This window comes from Rattus norvegicus, chromosome 13 (genome assembly GCF_036323735.1).
Source record: "Rattus norvegicus strain BN/NHsdMcwi chromosome 13, GRCr8, whole genome shotgun sequence".
Classification (NCBI taxonomy): Eukaryota; Metazoa; Chordata; class Mammalia; order Rodentia; family Muridae; genus Rattus; species Rattus norvegicus.
Genome location: NC_086031.1, coordinates 95146645 through 95162535, shown reverse-complemented (window position 1 = coordinate 95162535; position 15891 = coordinate 95146645). Strand labels below are relative to the sequence as shown.

Sequence of the window (15891 nt, the reverse complement as noted above, 5' to 3'; positions counted from 1 at the left end):
GAACCCTCAAAAAACGCAAGCCCCCCCCAAGACAAACTGTTCCTTCTCCAAGTTGCCTTGGTCATGTTGTCTGATGGCAGCAATAGAAAAGTAACTAAGACAGTGACTTTAAAGTAAAGAAAAAGGGGTTGGGGATTTAGCTCAGTGGTAGAGCGCCTGCCTAGCAAGCGCAAGGCCCTGGGTTCGGTCCCCAGCTCTGGGAAAAAAAAAAAAAGTAAAGAAAAAACTTGTTGGGTGGGGGTGGAGCACACTTTTTATCCTAGCACTTGAGGAGGCAAAGGCAGTCAGATCTCTGTGAATTCAAGGTTAGAGGCCAGTCTGATCTATAGAGTGAGTTCCAGGACAGTCAGGATTACAGAGAAACCCTTTGAAAGAAAAAGAAAGGAAGGAAGGAAGGAAGGAAGGAAGGAAGGAAGGAAGGAAGGAAGGAAGGAAGGAAAACAGGCAGAAGCAAGAGAATTGCCACAAGTCAAGGCCAGCCTGGGCTACCCAGTGAGACTAGAACTCAAAAATAAATAAGCTCTTTATTAAAGCAGCTAAAACTAGCCCAGAACATCACCTTCTAGGTGACACCTGTACAGAAGAGTTAAGCGAAAAGGTCTTGGGATTCCCCACACATCCACCTGCAACACCCAGCCACATGCTTCTTTTGCACGTTTTTAATTCAGAGGATTCCTGTTTCCACTCACCTCACCTGGAGGTCAAACTGAACCACCCTTGGATCTAACTAAAGTTCTCCACAGACTTCTGCTGAGGGGGATGCAGACTCCAGGGCCTCCACCTCTCTTGGAGAGGCACGCTGGGCTCTCTGGCTTCTGGCATCAGCTGCCTCTTCAGAGTGCCTTCTGCCACAGGACAAGAGAAGGACTTGGTGGCACCAGGTGAACAGAGTAAGCAGCTTTCACCCCCAGACCTGAGCCTGCCCTCCCTGTACTACAGGGGACAGGGACACCCCACAGACTCCTCCTCACTCCCTCTTGCTTCCCTGGGCAGGGTTTCTTGTAAGGAGTTTCCCTGAGCTGGGTGGGGCCAGCGTGGACACCGTGGGTGACTCCAGCTTCACTCTGTCCAGGAGGGTCTTCTTAAGGGCGGCAGGGGACACCTTTTCTTGGTCAGCCATGGACTGCAGCTCTCTGTAAACAAAGCCCCACCAGGAAGCTGATAAACCTTGGAGCCAGAGCTTTGAGCCTCCCCCACCTTCCCCACCTATAAAGCCCCAGACTCTCAGTCTGACACCACCAAGACTCGGACTCTCAAACCAGAGGAGCTCCAAGCTTCCCAAGAGTCCTATTTAACTAACAGGGGTTATCATAGTCATTTCGTGCAATTAAAGCTAGCTACAGTGTTTCAGTGATATCTGTGACCACACGAGGGAAAAAAGTATAGGAAGTTATAGGGCTTGAAGTCAGTCAGGAGTTGAATCCCACCTCCACCATTGAACATTTAGATCTTGAATGTGCCCCATCTACAAATCAAAGTTAATCATAGCCATCAGGAGTGTGATAAGAAACTAAGTAAAGGAAAGGTAGCAAACCCTTGGCCAAAGGAAGCTTGAAACCATAGTAACCATCAGAGGACAGACCACTCCTGAAACCCAGCAGCCCACCCCAGGGTAGGCTGGAAATGGAAGAACTCAGTCTGGGGAGAGGGGGCCTCGCGCACCTTGTTCGAATACAGGAGGCCTCAACTGCATTGATGAGCAGAGAGCGGAAGCCCCCACTCTCCAGGAAGTGCAGGGCATGGATGGTGGCCCCCCCAGGGGAGCAGACGTTGTCCTTGAGCTGGCCCGGGTGGTCCTCTGAATCCAGCAGCATCTTAGCTGCTCCCTGAGACACAAAGAAGAATTAGACCCAGCCTACGCCCAGCTCAGTACCGCCCCCCACCCCAAAACACAACCCTAAAACCAAACACGCAAACACACGAACCAGCAACGCCTGAGCTCCCAGTCGGACTGCCAGGCGCCGCGGCACGCCCATCTTCACCCCGCCGTCTGCCAGCGCATCCAGGGCCATAAACGCCTGTGGAGATACCCTCTGAACTCGGGAACGAGCATCCACGCACCACACCCCAGAGGCTGCTTTCTCTGACGACTGGAACGGATCCTAAAGGTCAGCACCTTCCACCAGCCAGCCGTGTCCAAGAGATGTGCCTGCTGCCCTCTTCCCGCCCCCAGCCCCTCCTAGGATTCATGCAAGCCAATAGGCAGGTGAGGACCACTCACGTAGGCGGGCCCGCTGCCGCTGAGCCCTGTGATAGCATCAATGAGGTCTTCCTCCACCTCTGTGCAGAAGCCCACACTGCTCATCAGCTGCTCCAGAAGCTTCCCATCTTCCACCAGAGCATGGGTGCCTGTGGCGTACACAGTGGCCCCCTCTCGGACCACCACAGGCGTGTTGGTCATGCAGCGGATCACTTTGGGGGCTGGCTGGAAAGCCATCAGCTTCTAGAGGAGGACAGCAAGCCAAATGAGTATCCAGGGGGCACAGCTCACCCAGGTCACCATCAGCAGCCACTCCCAGGCCATCCCTCCCCTCACACAACGGGCACCCGGGGGTCAGCACCTTCTCCACAGAACTGATGGTGACGCCAGCCGCACAGGAGACCACGATGTGCCTCTCCTGCACGTCAGCCCCGATCTCATCCAGGATGAAGGGGATGATGTGGGGCTTCACAGCCAGGAACAGGACGTCACTGTGCCGCACCGTGTCCTTATTGCTTCGGGTCAGATTCACACCCATCTTCTGCAGGAGGAGGTTAACCCTGTCAGTAGTGCTTGGTAATATGGCTGAGCCCCATGCCACCCATGGAACAGCCAGTGCAGCCAACACTCTCTTCTGTGCCTTTGGGGCTCCAGGGACTATCCCCAAATGACAGTTTTCCTTTCCTGCCACTGGGCAAGTTAAGTACAGATGTTACTTGGCAAACTTCTCCACAATGGAGCCAGAAAAGTGGCTGCTCCCTCAACCCAGAATCCTCATACCTGTCTGCCAGGTGAGAACTGGTGTAAAGAGCTCAGGGAGAGAGGCGAAATGTCAGCACCCACGGTCTGGGAGCAGAGCTGCAAAGCCCACTCCCAACCTAGCAGCTGTTTACCAGAGTAACAAGCCTCCACAGGGCTCCCTCTAGGGCTCTGAGGTAAGTATCAGGGCCCTACAGAGTTGGAGACATGAGCCTACTAGGCACAGACACTGTCCATGAGCTGCCTGACCTGTCCCACACTGGCCAGATGTTATGTCTTGGGACCTTATTGAGAGAAACTAAGTAACTCACCAAGTCCTTTTCCGACCCTGTCATTTTCTTTTTTTTTTATTTTTTTTTTATTTTTTTTTTTTTTTGGTTCTTTTTTTTTTTCGGAGCTGGGGATCGAACCCAGGGCCTTGCGCTTCCTAGGTAAGCGCTCCGACCCTGTCATTTTCAATAGCAAAGGGCTACAGAAAATGAGGAAATGCCTCCGAGTGGTTGACTAAACACAGATAATCAATGAAGAAAAAAATAATATTTCTGCCTCACTGGGTGACTCACGCCTGTAATCCCAACACTTGGGAAACTGAAGCAGAACTTTCCGGACTGAGACGCCAACACGGACTATGCAGTGAATTCAGGGCAAAGCAAACTAACAAACAAAAAGAACCTTTCTTATATGCCTACTTTCACGCCAGTGTTTGGAAATAACTTTGCCTGGGGGCTCCCACAACCCAAGGCTGCCTCTGAGAAGGTGCAGAGCTTATAAAGATGACATCCCCAGGGGAGGGTCAGAGCCAGCCAGTCTCCGGGCACCTCAGGTGACTTTTTTTCCCCCCCTGGTCCTCTACCTCTTGTCCACCACTCCCCTCCATCTCGCCTACCCTGAGCGCAGACACCGTGGGCAGGTCCATTTCCGGGGAGCTGGCTATTATCTTGTGAGCCGACAGGACGCCTGCAGAGAACAAAGTTTTTCAGCTGTGGAACATGGCCCAATCATGCAGCCCACAATGGAAGCCCACAGCAGCTCCACCAGTGCCGGCCTCCGACGCTAGGCTCCAAGTAAATGGATGCAAATCTACCATCCATTCACATTCACTCACTCACCCACCCACCCACTCCTTCACTCTGGTGAGGAGGGCTGACCACCCGCTCACCCGCGGCCGTGAAGCCCCGCGCCAGAGCACAGGCCAGCTGGCCCGCGCCGATGAAACCCACGCTCATGGCTGCAGGATCCCGGCGAGCGCCGACCCGGAGACTCTGGGAATCCGGGGCTCAGTGTCTGCGCGTGGAAAAAGACGGATCCGAATTGCTCGCAACAGCTTTCAAACCGGGATGCACTGGACAGTTAGACAGGCCCTAAGAATCCCAGAGCATCCACCGCCAAATACGCAGCCTCCGGTTGGCCACGTGTCCCAAGCAACCAATCCGAGGCTAGAATCTAGGTGAGGCCCAATCGGAAGCGCCGTCAGACGGTGAGCCCGCCTCCTGCTCGCGCGGCGGGTGGAACCTGTAGCTGCGCTGGACCCTGTCTGCCTGGACCTGCCTGGGACGCTGGGGATTCCTGGTTAGAAGAGTTGGCTTCTGGGGCTGGGGATTTAGCTCAGTGGTAGAGCGCTTACCTAGGAAGCGCAAGGCCCTGGGTTCGGTCCCCAGCTCCGAAAAAAAGAACCAAAAAAAAAAAAAAAAAAGAAGAGTTGGCTTCTAACGCTGATCCAGGAGTGAGATCTCCAAAACTCCTATTAGAGATGAACCTCACATGGACACCAGGCTACAGCAAGCCTGCTTCAGCATGCTCCTTCCGAAGTAGAACTAGGTAGAAAAGATGAATTACTATATCGTGATTTCTTGGTTTATTTATTGATTTCCTTAAAGCCCTGCTTGTACTGCCTGTTTGCCCAACATGACTTCTCTTGCTACCCAGAACAGAATGACCTGGAGAAACAGCTGAGACGATGAGAAACGACTGGCACTTTGGTTTCTGTAACGTCTTGCTTGTCTGCCCACCCTACCTTGTGGTTTTAGAGTATCTAAAAGAGACCCAGCATCGAAGCTCCTGAAGGAGCGGTCCTGTCTTCGGATCACCGCTGACGTCTCTCTTCCACTCGTAGTGTTTATTCCAGGAAGATTCTCCAAACATGCGCAGACGCATCGGAGGGCGCTGGAACAGCTGCAGGTTGAGTTTGACTTTTGGAGAGTGTCTCACGATATAGTCCAGGCTGGTCCCGAACTAGTGACCTTTCTGTCACATCCTCATCCTCTTGAGGGATGGGATTATAGGGGTGTATAGGTAAATTTCTGTAGTATACAAATCATAAGCAGTTCCCCAATGCCACCGAAACGTTATTTTATACAAGATTTTAACGTGTATTTATTCCAAACTCATGGATGTACCCATTGAGCCAGGTTCTGGGCATACTGTGGTGAACAAACTGCTAAACTGGAAAGTTTTTTTTTTTTTTTTTTTTGGCTAGAGTATTGCTTTGGGTGAATGAGTCTTTTTTTTTTTTTGGAGCTGGGGACCGAACCCAGGGCCTTGCGCTTGCTAGGCAAGTGCTCTACCACTGAGCTAAATCCCCAACCCCTAGAGTATTGCTTTGTTGTCAGGCTGGGCTTAAGTTCCTAAGCTCTATGGACCTTCCTACCAGTCTTCCCAGAAGCGGAAGCTTGCACTCTATCTGCCTTCTTGTAGTCTGTTACAGTGAGGTAGAAGAATGCCTACCTCCTCCCCCCACCCCCCACCCCCAACCCCCGCCATTTGGGACACACCTTCCAGGAGGGCCCGACCCTGACCCTGCTGTCCTGCTTGAGTGTCCTCACGTCTGGCCTGGCGTCTGTCTCAAAGGTGTTCTCCCCCTTCCTGTAGTCACCTCCCAGCCGATAGGAAAACCAATTCAGCCTCCTCCCTCCTGTGTTCTCCGCCCCCAGCGTTCTTTCTTTTTCTTTTTTTTTTCTTTTTTTCTTTTTATTTTTTTTTTCGGAGCTGGGGACCGAACCCAGGGCCTTGTGCTTGCTAGGCAAGCGCTCTACCACTGAGCTAAATCCCCAACCCCCAGCTTTATTTCTTTTTTTTTTTTTCCCCCAGCGTTATTTCTATCAGGGCCTCCGGGCCTTCCTCTTGTCTTATCCTAAGTCACAGGCCTGTCCCTTCTGATGACTAGGAAGATCTAGGCGATGAGACGGAATACTGAGGTGCCTCCAGCGAGGCAGATGGCCAGTCTCTAGCAGCCAACCCTCCCTCACCTTCGGCTATCACTCCAAAATTAGATTCAGTAGAAAGCTTTTTTTTTTTTTTTTTTTTACCTTTTTCAGTACTTCAGATGGAAGCCAGGCTTTTACACATCGGGCATGGGCTGAGCACTGACCTGTACTTCAGCACCGACTTCAGTCTCACCACCTGGGGAGGACCAATATGACATTTTCCCCCCAACAATGAGGACATCTTAAAATAGATTTTAGTCTTGCTGTTTTTGTTAGAGCAGTTCAGCGGGATAAGCTAGGATGGTTTGGATGTGCAGATCTTGTAATGGCGTTGGTCTGGAGGCATAGGCAGGAAGTTTGAAAGTTCCAGGCCGGGGCTGGGGATTTAGCTCAGTGGTAGAGCGCTTGCCTAGGAAGCGCAAGGCCCTGGGTTCGGTCCCCAGCTCCGAAAAAAAGAAAAAGAAAAAAAAAAAAAAAAAAAAGAAAGTTCCAGGCCATTCTGGGATATATGACAGAAGAAATCCTGCCTCGAAAAAATAAATTAAAATTCCAGTTTATTGTAGGAAGGCTGGAAATATAGCTCAGTGGGTAGCATTTATGAAGGACCAGGCTCCTTCCCTCTACTGCATAACCCAGTGAGATGGTGTAATCCCAGCATTTGAGAGGGTCAAAAGTTCAAGGTCACCCTTGGCTATACACCCTGCCTTGGGACCCTGTCTCAAACAAACAAAAAATTAAGAATGAGACAAGACTATTTCATACATAGAAGAGATTAAAATGAACAATAATTTTATAGATAAAACTGATGAAACTTTTTACCTTTGGATTTTGTAACCATCTGGCGCAAACCAATGACATGTAGTGTTAAGTGTAGACTGGAGTAGGCTGGGCCACAGGCCACACAAGCCGTTAGACCCAGTCCTCTGAGGCAGAGGCAGACAGATCTCGAAGTTCAAGACCAGCCTGGTCTACAAAGTGAGTTCCATGACAGCCAGGGCTACAAAAGATTAAAAAAAAAAAAAAAAAAAAAAAGGATGGGGATGGAGAGATGGCTCAGTGATTAAGAACACTGACTGCTCTTCCAGAGGTCCTGAGTTCAAATCCCACCACCCACATGGTGGCTCACAACCATCCGTAATGAGATCTGATGCACTCTTCTGGTGTGTCTGAAGATAGCTACAGTGTACTTATAATAAATAAACAAATAAATAAGCAAACAAATAAATCTTAAAAAGAAAGAAAGAAAAGAAAAACTATATAAATACAAAATTGGAAAATTAAAAAGCCCCACTTCTAGTATTTGTTTCCTTCTCTTAAGAAAGGAATAAAGTTTTGTGGGTTTTCCCAGTAGAGGTGTAAAAGAAATATTTGTTCATACCAACTAAGGAAATGCAGACAGACCAAAGAAAGACTGACAAGTTTGGCTTTACCAGGGTTTGCTCGGCTACTAGAGCAATAGCAGCGTTATTTGCAAACTCTAGTTCAGAGCGCCACCTAGTGTTAAGGAGCTAGAAATGGCTGTAGACTCCAGCAACAAAGGCACCAGCAAAACCAGACGGAAAAAGTATATTTATTTAATCTCTACTCTTCCCTTGCTCTTAACAAGGAATCTGCTGTTCTTGATGTCCAGCCGTGGGACGAATTGCTTCAAAAAGTGTTTTCATTGATGTGGGCAGTTAATATGTGTGCATGTATACCTGTGTATCATGTGCATGCCTGGTACCCACAGAGGCCAGAAGACAATGTTGGATCCTGTGGAAATTGAGTGACACACGATTGTGAGTTGCCATTCTGTGTGTTAGGAATTGAACCTGGATCCCCTGGAAGTGTAGCCAGTGCTTAGCCATCTCCCTATCCCCAAGGATGGCTTTAAAAAAATTAAAAAAAAAACAGTCTAGCACATAAATACTCTAGTCGAGATGCAAAGGACTAGTCTCTGTGCATTAGTTACAAGAGTTTATTTTTAAGACTTTGATACAGAGTTTCTCCTTATAACAGCCCTGGCCGTCCTATAAAATTTGCTTTGTAGACCAGGCTGGCTTCAAACTCAGAGAGATCCACCTGCCTCTACTTCCTGGAGGTTAAAGGTGTGTGCCACTGTGCCTGGCTTCGGTTACAAAGATTTAACCGAGGACAGGCATGATAGACACATTGTTGCCTAGCCAAGCTCCACAAATGCTTGCTTACCACACAACCATATCCCCCTCTCCATGGCAAGGGACAAAATACTTTCTAAAGAGGAAGCTTATGCAACTATTCAAACTAATATTTCGAATGAGAGCTGCATGGGGAATTTAAACTTAGTTACTGTGGCCTTCAAGCTTCCAAACTTGAGAGACTTTGGTTATCCCCCAGCTTCCGATCTTGTTGCCATCATTACCCATCATCCCCTTCTGTTGAGAGTCTTCAAAATGATGTGAGACACTGTGTAAAGCGTTCCTTTAATTTTGTTTCTTCAGATTATCTATGTTTCTTTTTTTGCTAAGTTAGAAAACATCATGTCGATGCATACACTTTCTGAAGGTAGTTCTCTAGGGGTACATTAAACACACCTGGGCCATGCTGACTCTGGAGTAGCACGTAATGTTAGAAGCTGTCTGTTCCCTGAGGCCATGAAGCTTCAGAGTTGAAGCCCTTTGCTCTTTTTTAAGCCAATTGAGTAACTCGTAGGCTTCTGTATTGCCTTGAGACACCTGCTTGTGGTCAGTTCTGGAAGCTAAATATTTGACTTCCTGACCAGTGTCCCAGCCTATAGCCCTTCTCCCTGCCTTTAGTACTCTTAGAACAAGGGCCTCAGACTACTTATAAAAATCTTCAGTGGGCTGATCATGATAGTGAATGCCTTTAAGTCAGTACTTGGGAAGCAGAGGCAGGAGTAGTTTTGAGTTTGAGACCATCCTGGGCTACATATTGAGACCTCGTCTCAAGAGGAAAAAAAAAGCCTGGAATGGGTCAATACCTCGTGGGCTCTTTCCAGATATCCTCCTATCTAGGGCTGGTTGAAATTCTTCTGTTTGTTTTGTGTGAATGAATTTAAATATCACTCGTCTGGGTCCAGCCTGGACACAGGATCCGAGTTCTCAGCTGGAAGCAGGGATCTCTGGAAGGCGCATAATAAACAGACACAGACAACTTTCTGGTACAAATTGCCAGGCAAAATTTCAAGGCTTAAGCTCTCTCTCTCTCTCTCTCTCTCTCTCTCTCTCTCTCTCTCTCTCTGTCGTCCACAGCTTGAGGATGCACCCATTCTGCATTCTCCCTCGAACACTGCTTTCTCCTGTGAGCTTTTCTTATCTCCAGCCTCAACTCTCCCACACCCCTCTGTGTGTTCCCCTTTCACTCACACACACCCTCTCCATACACTCTCCTCACACTCTCTCCACTTGCCCCACACTCACCCCATGCACACCTCATGCACACACCTCACTCTCTCTCCATTCGCTCACTCTCATATGCCTGTTTCTTGCCCCAGTCTTTTCTTGTTACTCCAGAAGCAGGTAGAATAAACAGACATTGTATAATCATTGCCAAATCAAATTCAAAAGAATAGCCACATCCCACAAAGAATCAAGAATTATAATTGTTCCCCAAAGTTTCAAGCTTCCCCAATTCCCAGGCCTGTGGCCAAATAATAATAGTTGCAAACTTATCATTATTAAACTTTAACTTTTGATTTATTTTACTTCAGAGCTCAGAGCTCCGAGGTCAGCTACCTGCATTTTCCTGTGAAGTTCCAATGATAAATGACATGGGCAAAGCTGCCAGGCAGTGGCCAGAAAGAATTAACTCAGCAGTTCCGCTGGCTTTCTGCTTCTGCACATTGCACACAATGACTCTCCTCAGAGTTCCATTGTTCTGACTTAGTTTTACTAGTATATAATTTTATTTATTCTATACATCCTTATCCAGGAACTACTCTCAAATGTTGTGGAAAACTTATTCCATAACTTCAATAACTTTTACCTTCCTTGGGGTCCCAGTGTTGGCGCTATTTCATTTTCTAATGATTTCTTGCAAGTCAAACATTAATCCGGAACTACCATTGTGCAGTTATTACATTGTTTCCAAGAGGAGAACACACAGCATGTACCCGGGCCATTGGGACTGTGCTGTGCTGTGTCCTATGCCTCCGTTTTTAATTGTTTAAGAATCATTACATCAAGGAACATCTACTTTCACAAAATTCACCAGAGCAGGAGAAGGGAGTAGGAATGTCAGATATAATAGAATAATTTTGCACACCAAGGCCAACTGAAAAGCAGTCAGGTACAAATGAAACCTATACAGCCGTTATCCAGGGCTAAGGTTAGGCAAAAAGGGAACAACTGTTTTTTACAAAGAGCTGCAGAGGGCTACTGAGATGTCTCCATCCTGGCCTACTGGGGGCAGTCCCTTATTTCAGATGGCTGGTCCCAGATGCCATCCTTTTATACAAGGAGCTGCTGTGAGCTTCTGAAATGACTCCATCGCAGCCTGCTGTGGGCAGTCTCTGCCATGGTATGCTGTCCCCAGCAATCACTGTGTGAGAGTAAATTAGCTTTGATTCCCCTGTTCTCACCATAGGGTTTTGTTACACAGTTAGCTGAGAATTGGCCAGAAGACAGACTCAGCTGGGAACATTCTCACCACATAACCATGTCCTCTGCTAAGTGGAGCTGGGGTGTCCTACTGGAGTGACGTGATTCACTCATGTAAGTGCTTAAGCTGAGTGATGGACAAGGACTGTAGGGCAAAGGTAAAGTGTGGGTACTAAGTTAGGACAATAAAGCTGTAGACACGGGGTTGGGGATTTAGCTCAGTGGTAGAGCGCTTGCCTAGCAAGCGCAAGGCCCTGGGTTCGGTCCCCAGCTCCGAAAAAAAAAAAAAAAGAAAAGAAAAGAAAAAGGACAAAAAAAAAAAAAAAAATGTAGACACGGCACTACAGATCTATCCCCCTAGGTATGAGTGCCCCATCCGAGGCACAACTACACGTCTGCACCCTCATGTTGGGCAGGCTGACCACTTGAGGCCTGGTCTTGCCGTCCTCCTTTATGCTGACAATCATGGGCAGGGAAGTCATCTCTGAGGCCACACACTGCCGAGGCCCCAGAAATGGCCACCCGATGGTCAGAGACTCTGGCAGCTGCCGGCAGCTGCCCACACATTCATAAATGAGGAACCCTGGGGGTTCTAGGATCCAGTTCTCAGCCCACTTCATCCCCTGCAGGTCCAGGTACATCTCCTTGCGACAGCATCGGGTGCCTTCAGTCACTGGTGCCTCGGGGTCACAATTGCCTTGAGCTCTATAGGGGTGAGAGATCAAAGGTCACCTGACAGGGCAGAGGTCAAGAGCATCTGGGAGGGAGTCCTCCCAGCCATTTCCTAAGGTATTCAAAGAATATGAAGGTTAAAGAACAAATAAATGTCTACAACATAAAGTAAGCTACTGATTACTAAAGGTCTTGGTGTGCCAGGGCCACGTATGGCCTACGTGTTATCTCAGGTGATATTTGTACTCCATCTTCAGAAGACTCCTGAAGGAAGTTCTAGTCTTAGCCTTGTTATGTCTGAGGACACTGAGACCCGAAGGTGTTCAGTGATGTGACAGAGGGCCCACGAAAAACAGAGCTAGATAGAGCCTAACTTCATGACAAAGGCCTGGTCTTAAGCATTCCCCACTTGTCCTCAGTGTCCAGTGTCCATGGGAGATGGCCTCCAGAAAGCCCAGAGATACCAAAACAGTATAGCCTGTACCTATGCCCTATGCACACCATTCTGTAAGCTTTGAACTTGGTTACCTACAATACCTAATAAAGTCCAGCATGGCGATGCCTGCCATTAATCCCCTTGCACTTGGGAAACAGAGACAGATCAACCTGTACATTTAAGGGCAATCTGATCTGCATGAGTTCCAGGCCAGCTACACAGTGAGACCCTGTCTCAAGAAAACTAAACAAGAATACCGAAAAGCTTGTTAAAAGTGCGTGCTGCGGGCTGGAGAGATGGCTCAGGGGTTAAGAGCACCCAACTGTTCTTCCAGAGGTCATGAGTTCAATTCCCAGCAACCACATGGTGGCTCACAACCATCTGTAAAGAGATCCGATGCCCTCTTCTGGTGTTTCTGAAGACAGCTACAGTGTACCCATATATAATAAATAAATAAATAAATAAATAAATAAATAAATAAATAAATCTTTAAAAAAAAAGTGCGTGCTGCTGGACCAGGTGATACATGCCTGTAGTCCCAGCACTAGGGAGGTGAAGGTCAGAAGATCGATAGTTCATAGTCATCCTGAGCTATGTAGAGAACTCATGAGCAGCTTGAGTCATACAAGACCCTCGTCTCAAAATACAAAACGAGAACTGGGCAGATTGCTCAATGGGGGAAGTGACAAATATGAGACCAGCCTAAGTTCAAATCCCCAGTGTCCACAGAGGGCCAGCAGTGTAGTGGGCCTCGGTAATCTCTAGGCCCCTAAAGCAAAATAGAAGGTGCAGACAGGAGAACCCCCAGGAGCTTGCAGCCAAGCCGCATGCTAAGTAACAAGGAGCCACTCTCTCAAACAAGACCTAAGGTAGACACTGATATTCAAGGTCATCCTTTGACCATCACATGCCTACTGTGGAACAAGCATACCACACACACATACACACATGCACACCACACACATACAGACCACACACACATACAGACCACACACACATACACACCACACACACATACATACCACACTCACACATGCACACCACACACATACACACCACACACACACACATACCACACATATACACACATACCATACACATGCATATGTACACCACACATATACACACACACCATAGTGCACACATGTACCACACACCAAACATACACACACACCATATAAACACACATATACACACCACACATATACATACCACACATATGCACACCACACACACATACCACATATACATACACATATATATCATAACATATATATAGACACATGCACACCACACATATACACACCACATACACATACATGCCACACATAAACACGTACCACACACACCACACACATACACCACATAAACACACACCACACAGAGACACCACACATACATATGCACTACACATACACACACCACACACAAACACACACATGCTTTAGCTATCCTCTGTAGACCAGACTGGCCTTTGAACTCAGGGATCTGTCTGCCTCTCCCTTCCAAGTGCAGGATTAAAAAGCATGTGCCACCAACGCCTGTCTTGAAGCTAAAAACCTTCAAAGACTTAATCATGAAGAGGAGAGTGGAAATAGAATGTTATAATTCAATATTATAACACCACTTCTAAACGCACCACTAGAAAATATTATAGGTAGGAATGTATCTCCTGGGGCAGCCTACACAGTCCACACCTGAGCTGATACAAAAACTCGGCGGGCCGGGGCGGGGCGGGGGACGGAGAGGGAGGAGGATCCGGTCTATTGCATCCCTGGCCACCCAACCTCCAGCCTACCCGTAGTCCTTGAGGTCCAGCGTGTGCAGTTCCAGCTGTGGCTCGCCCTTGCCGTCCGGCGTCCCCTGCGCCGCGAACCGGACCAACTTGTGTGCGCTCCAGGTCCCCGGTCCCAGATGCTCCCTCTGCACCGACACCTGGAGCAGCAGCGGCTGCCTCGGCCGGCTCAGCTGCTGCCAGAAGTTCACGGCCTCGGTCACATCGAAGACCTTCCAGCCGCTCTCGTAGATGGACACGAGCCTGAGACACAGCAGCGCGCGTCAGGCGAGGGGACCGGCAGGCTGTTAGGGAAGCCCTGGAGGAGTCTGTTCCGTTCTGCCCCACCCCTATCATCTGCTGCTCCCCTCCCCCTGCAGGGTCGAGCCCCGCACTTTCCAACTCTGCTAAACTCTCTCTCTCTCTCTCTCTCTCTCTCTCTCTCTCTCTCTCTCTCTCTCTCTCTCTCATCATCATCATCATCATCATCATCATCATCATCATCCAGCCATCCCCTACCTGGAATCGATGAGGGCGGTGCGGTTGGAGCCATCCTCACGGACTCTCAGCCACTCGATGGTGACCCGAGCTTGGGCACTATGAGGGGGCAGCCTCTCAAGCCTCCGGAGAGCTGTTCTGGGCACGGGCTCCTGGAACAGCCGCAGCATGGCCTGCACCAGCTCACTGTTAGGCGGCAGCCGCTGCTCCATGCCGAACACCAGCAGGTGACTGGAGGTCTCTGACACCAGGAACCTGCCTGCCACCTCTGTGGACAAGGACAGAGTCAGCCCGGCCTCCACAGGTACCCAAGACCTCTAGGATGGCCGAGCCACTGTGCTCCGAGTAGGCTTGGACAGAGCCTTTTCAGTTCGATGCCATCGGGGCAAAACCAATTACTTAAAATCTCCAGAAAGAGCTTGTTCACTAAACCTACCCAACCAGGCACAAAGAGCTTTGGGACCCAGAAGTAATGAAGCTGAAGAGAGTCAGGTCCTTACAGGAGCCTGGCCTTGAATCTGACTTTCTTTAGGTCTGATCCCAGTCCTAATAGGGAGAGGCTCCATCTAGGCTCCCCAGCAGGCTACACCGTTCTCAGGACACTGAGAGTTTTGGTTGCTTTCAACACAAAGTAGTATCAACCAGTAACCCACATCATTGTTTATAGCACAAGACCCTGTCCCAGGTGGTCCTAGATGGTGACCCCAGAAGTCACACTACTGCCTCCAGAAGAACTGGGCCCCTGCTATGCCTACCCCTACCCTACGATCCTGCTTTTCCCTGCTCTCCCCTTTTCTGAGTCCGGGTCTTGTCAGTCACTCTAGCCTGAGGTACCACCTCCTGGCCTTGAGAGTCCTCAGTACATGCTTGAACCCCTCAACACACACACAAAGGGTCCACATTGCCAGAGTGGGTATGGTCGGTCTGCTCTGTCTAAAGACCAGGGACAGCAGGAAAAGCTCACCTCGAAAGTTCTGGCTGAACCTCTTGCCTCGGGAGCGGTCAGCATGACTTCCCTGCAGCAGGGCCACATACTGGGAGCTCACATGGGTAGGGATGGCCATCCCCTCCACATCCACTCTGTCCAGGACCGGGGCCTGGCTGAGCTGCAGCTGCTTCAGGAGACTGCTCAGAACCTGTTCCTCAGTCACCGCTGCCCCAGGGCCAGCCAGGGGCAGTACGCAGAGTGTCCAGCAAAGCCACAGGGACTGCATGGCGCTGCCCAGGAGGAACTGGATATACGTGCCCCTAAAGTGCCCTTGGGACCTAGATGATCTGCTGAGGGCTGGTACTGGCCTTCTTTATAGGTAGCCCTGGGGTGGGGGGCAGGGAGGAAGGACAAGAAAGGTCACACCCCTGGGACCTCCTGGGAACTCAGCACGAGACAAGCCCCTGAGCCCTGAGGAGGGGCTGTCTAGAAAAGGCAGAGAGCTGTCTGGAAGACCCACAGACTGGGATTTCTGGCTTTTGGGGTCGCTGCCTCTCAATACTACCGTTTATGCCTGTAGGAGTTTTGACAATATCACACACAGCCTGTTTTGTGGGATAGAGAGTTACCGGGGACTGGGGAGGGGAGTGTCTCTTTCACCAGCTGTTGAAGTACTATTAACCTGCATAACCATGGCTGGGCTGTAAATTTCAGAATCGAGTCTAGGTCAGGCTGACCCCAAACTTGGGACAATCCTCCTCTTTTCATCCCCTGCACACTAGAACTGCAGCTGTCTCACTGTGCCAGACCCGTTTAAGATTCCTGAAGACTTCTCCGAAGGCCA

At 49.3% G+C, this 15891-nt stretch overlaps 2 protein-coding genes across 2 annotated transcripts; both read right to left on the bottom strand.

The window, feature by feature from the left end:
- Positions 1-505: 505 nt before the first annotated feature.
- On the bottom strand, positions 506-4300 carry Pycr2 (pyrroline-5-carboxylate reductase 2). Its single transcript, NM_001012208.1, has 7 exons — positions 4119-4300; positions 3846-3916; positions 2562-2741; positions 2222-2443; positions 1926-2018; positions 1663-1826; positions 506-1133 (listed from the first exon to the last, which is right to left on the bottom strand). The coding sequence occupies exons 1-7, from the start codon at positions 4183-4185 to the stop codon at positions 968-970; spliced, it is 963 nt and encodes a 320-aa protein (NP_001012208.1). The 5' UTR covers positions 4186-4300; the 3' UTR covers positions 506-967.
- A 6578-nt stretch (positions 4301-10878) lies between these two features.
- Positions 10879-15397, bottom strand: Lefty2 (Left-right determination factor 2). The gene is given in 5 exon segments (NM_001007556.1): positions 10879-11080; positions 11083-11444; positions 13646-13885; positions 14141-14387; positions 15084-15397. Coding segments are annotated over 4 exon segments (1099 nt in total). The 5' UTR covers positions 15334-15397; the 3' UTR covers positions 10879-11080.
- Between the last annotated feature and the right edge of the window lie 494 nt (positions 15398-15891).

Coding starts and splice junctions, on each gene's coding strand:
- Pycr2 (NM_001012208.1), bottom strand. CDS start 4,185: ATGAGCGTGGGTTTCATCGGCGCGGGCCAGCTGGCCTGTGCTCTGGCG. Junction 3,917..4,118: donor GCGGGGCTTCACGGCCGCGG/GTGAGCGGGTGG, acceptor TGTTCTCTGCAG/GCGTCCTGTCGGCTCACAAG. Junction 2,742..3,845: donor CCACGGTGTCTGCGCTCAGG/GTAGGCGAGATG, acceptor CTCCTCCTGCAG/AAGATGGGTGTGAATCTGAC.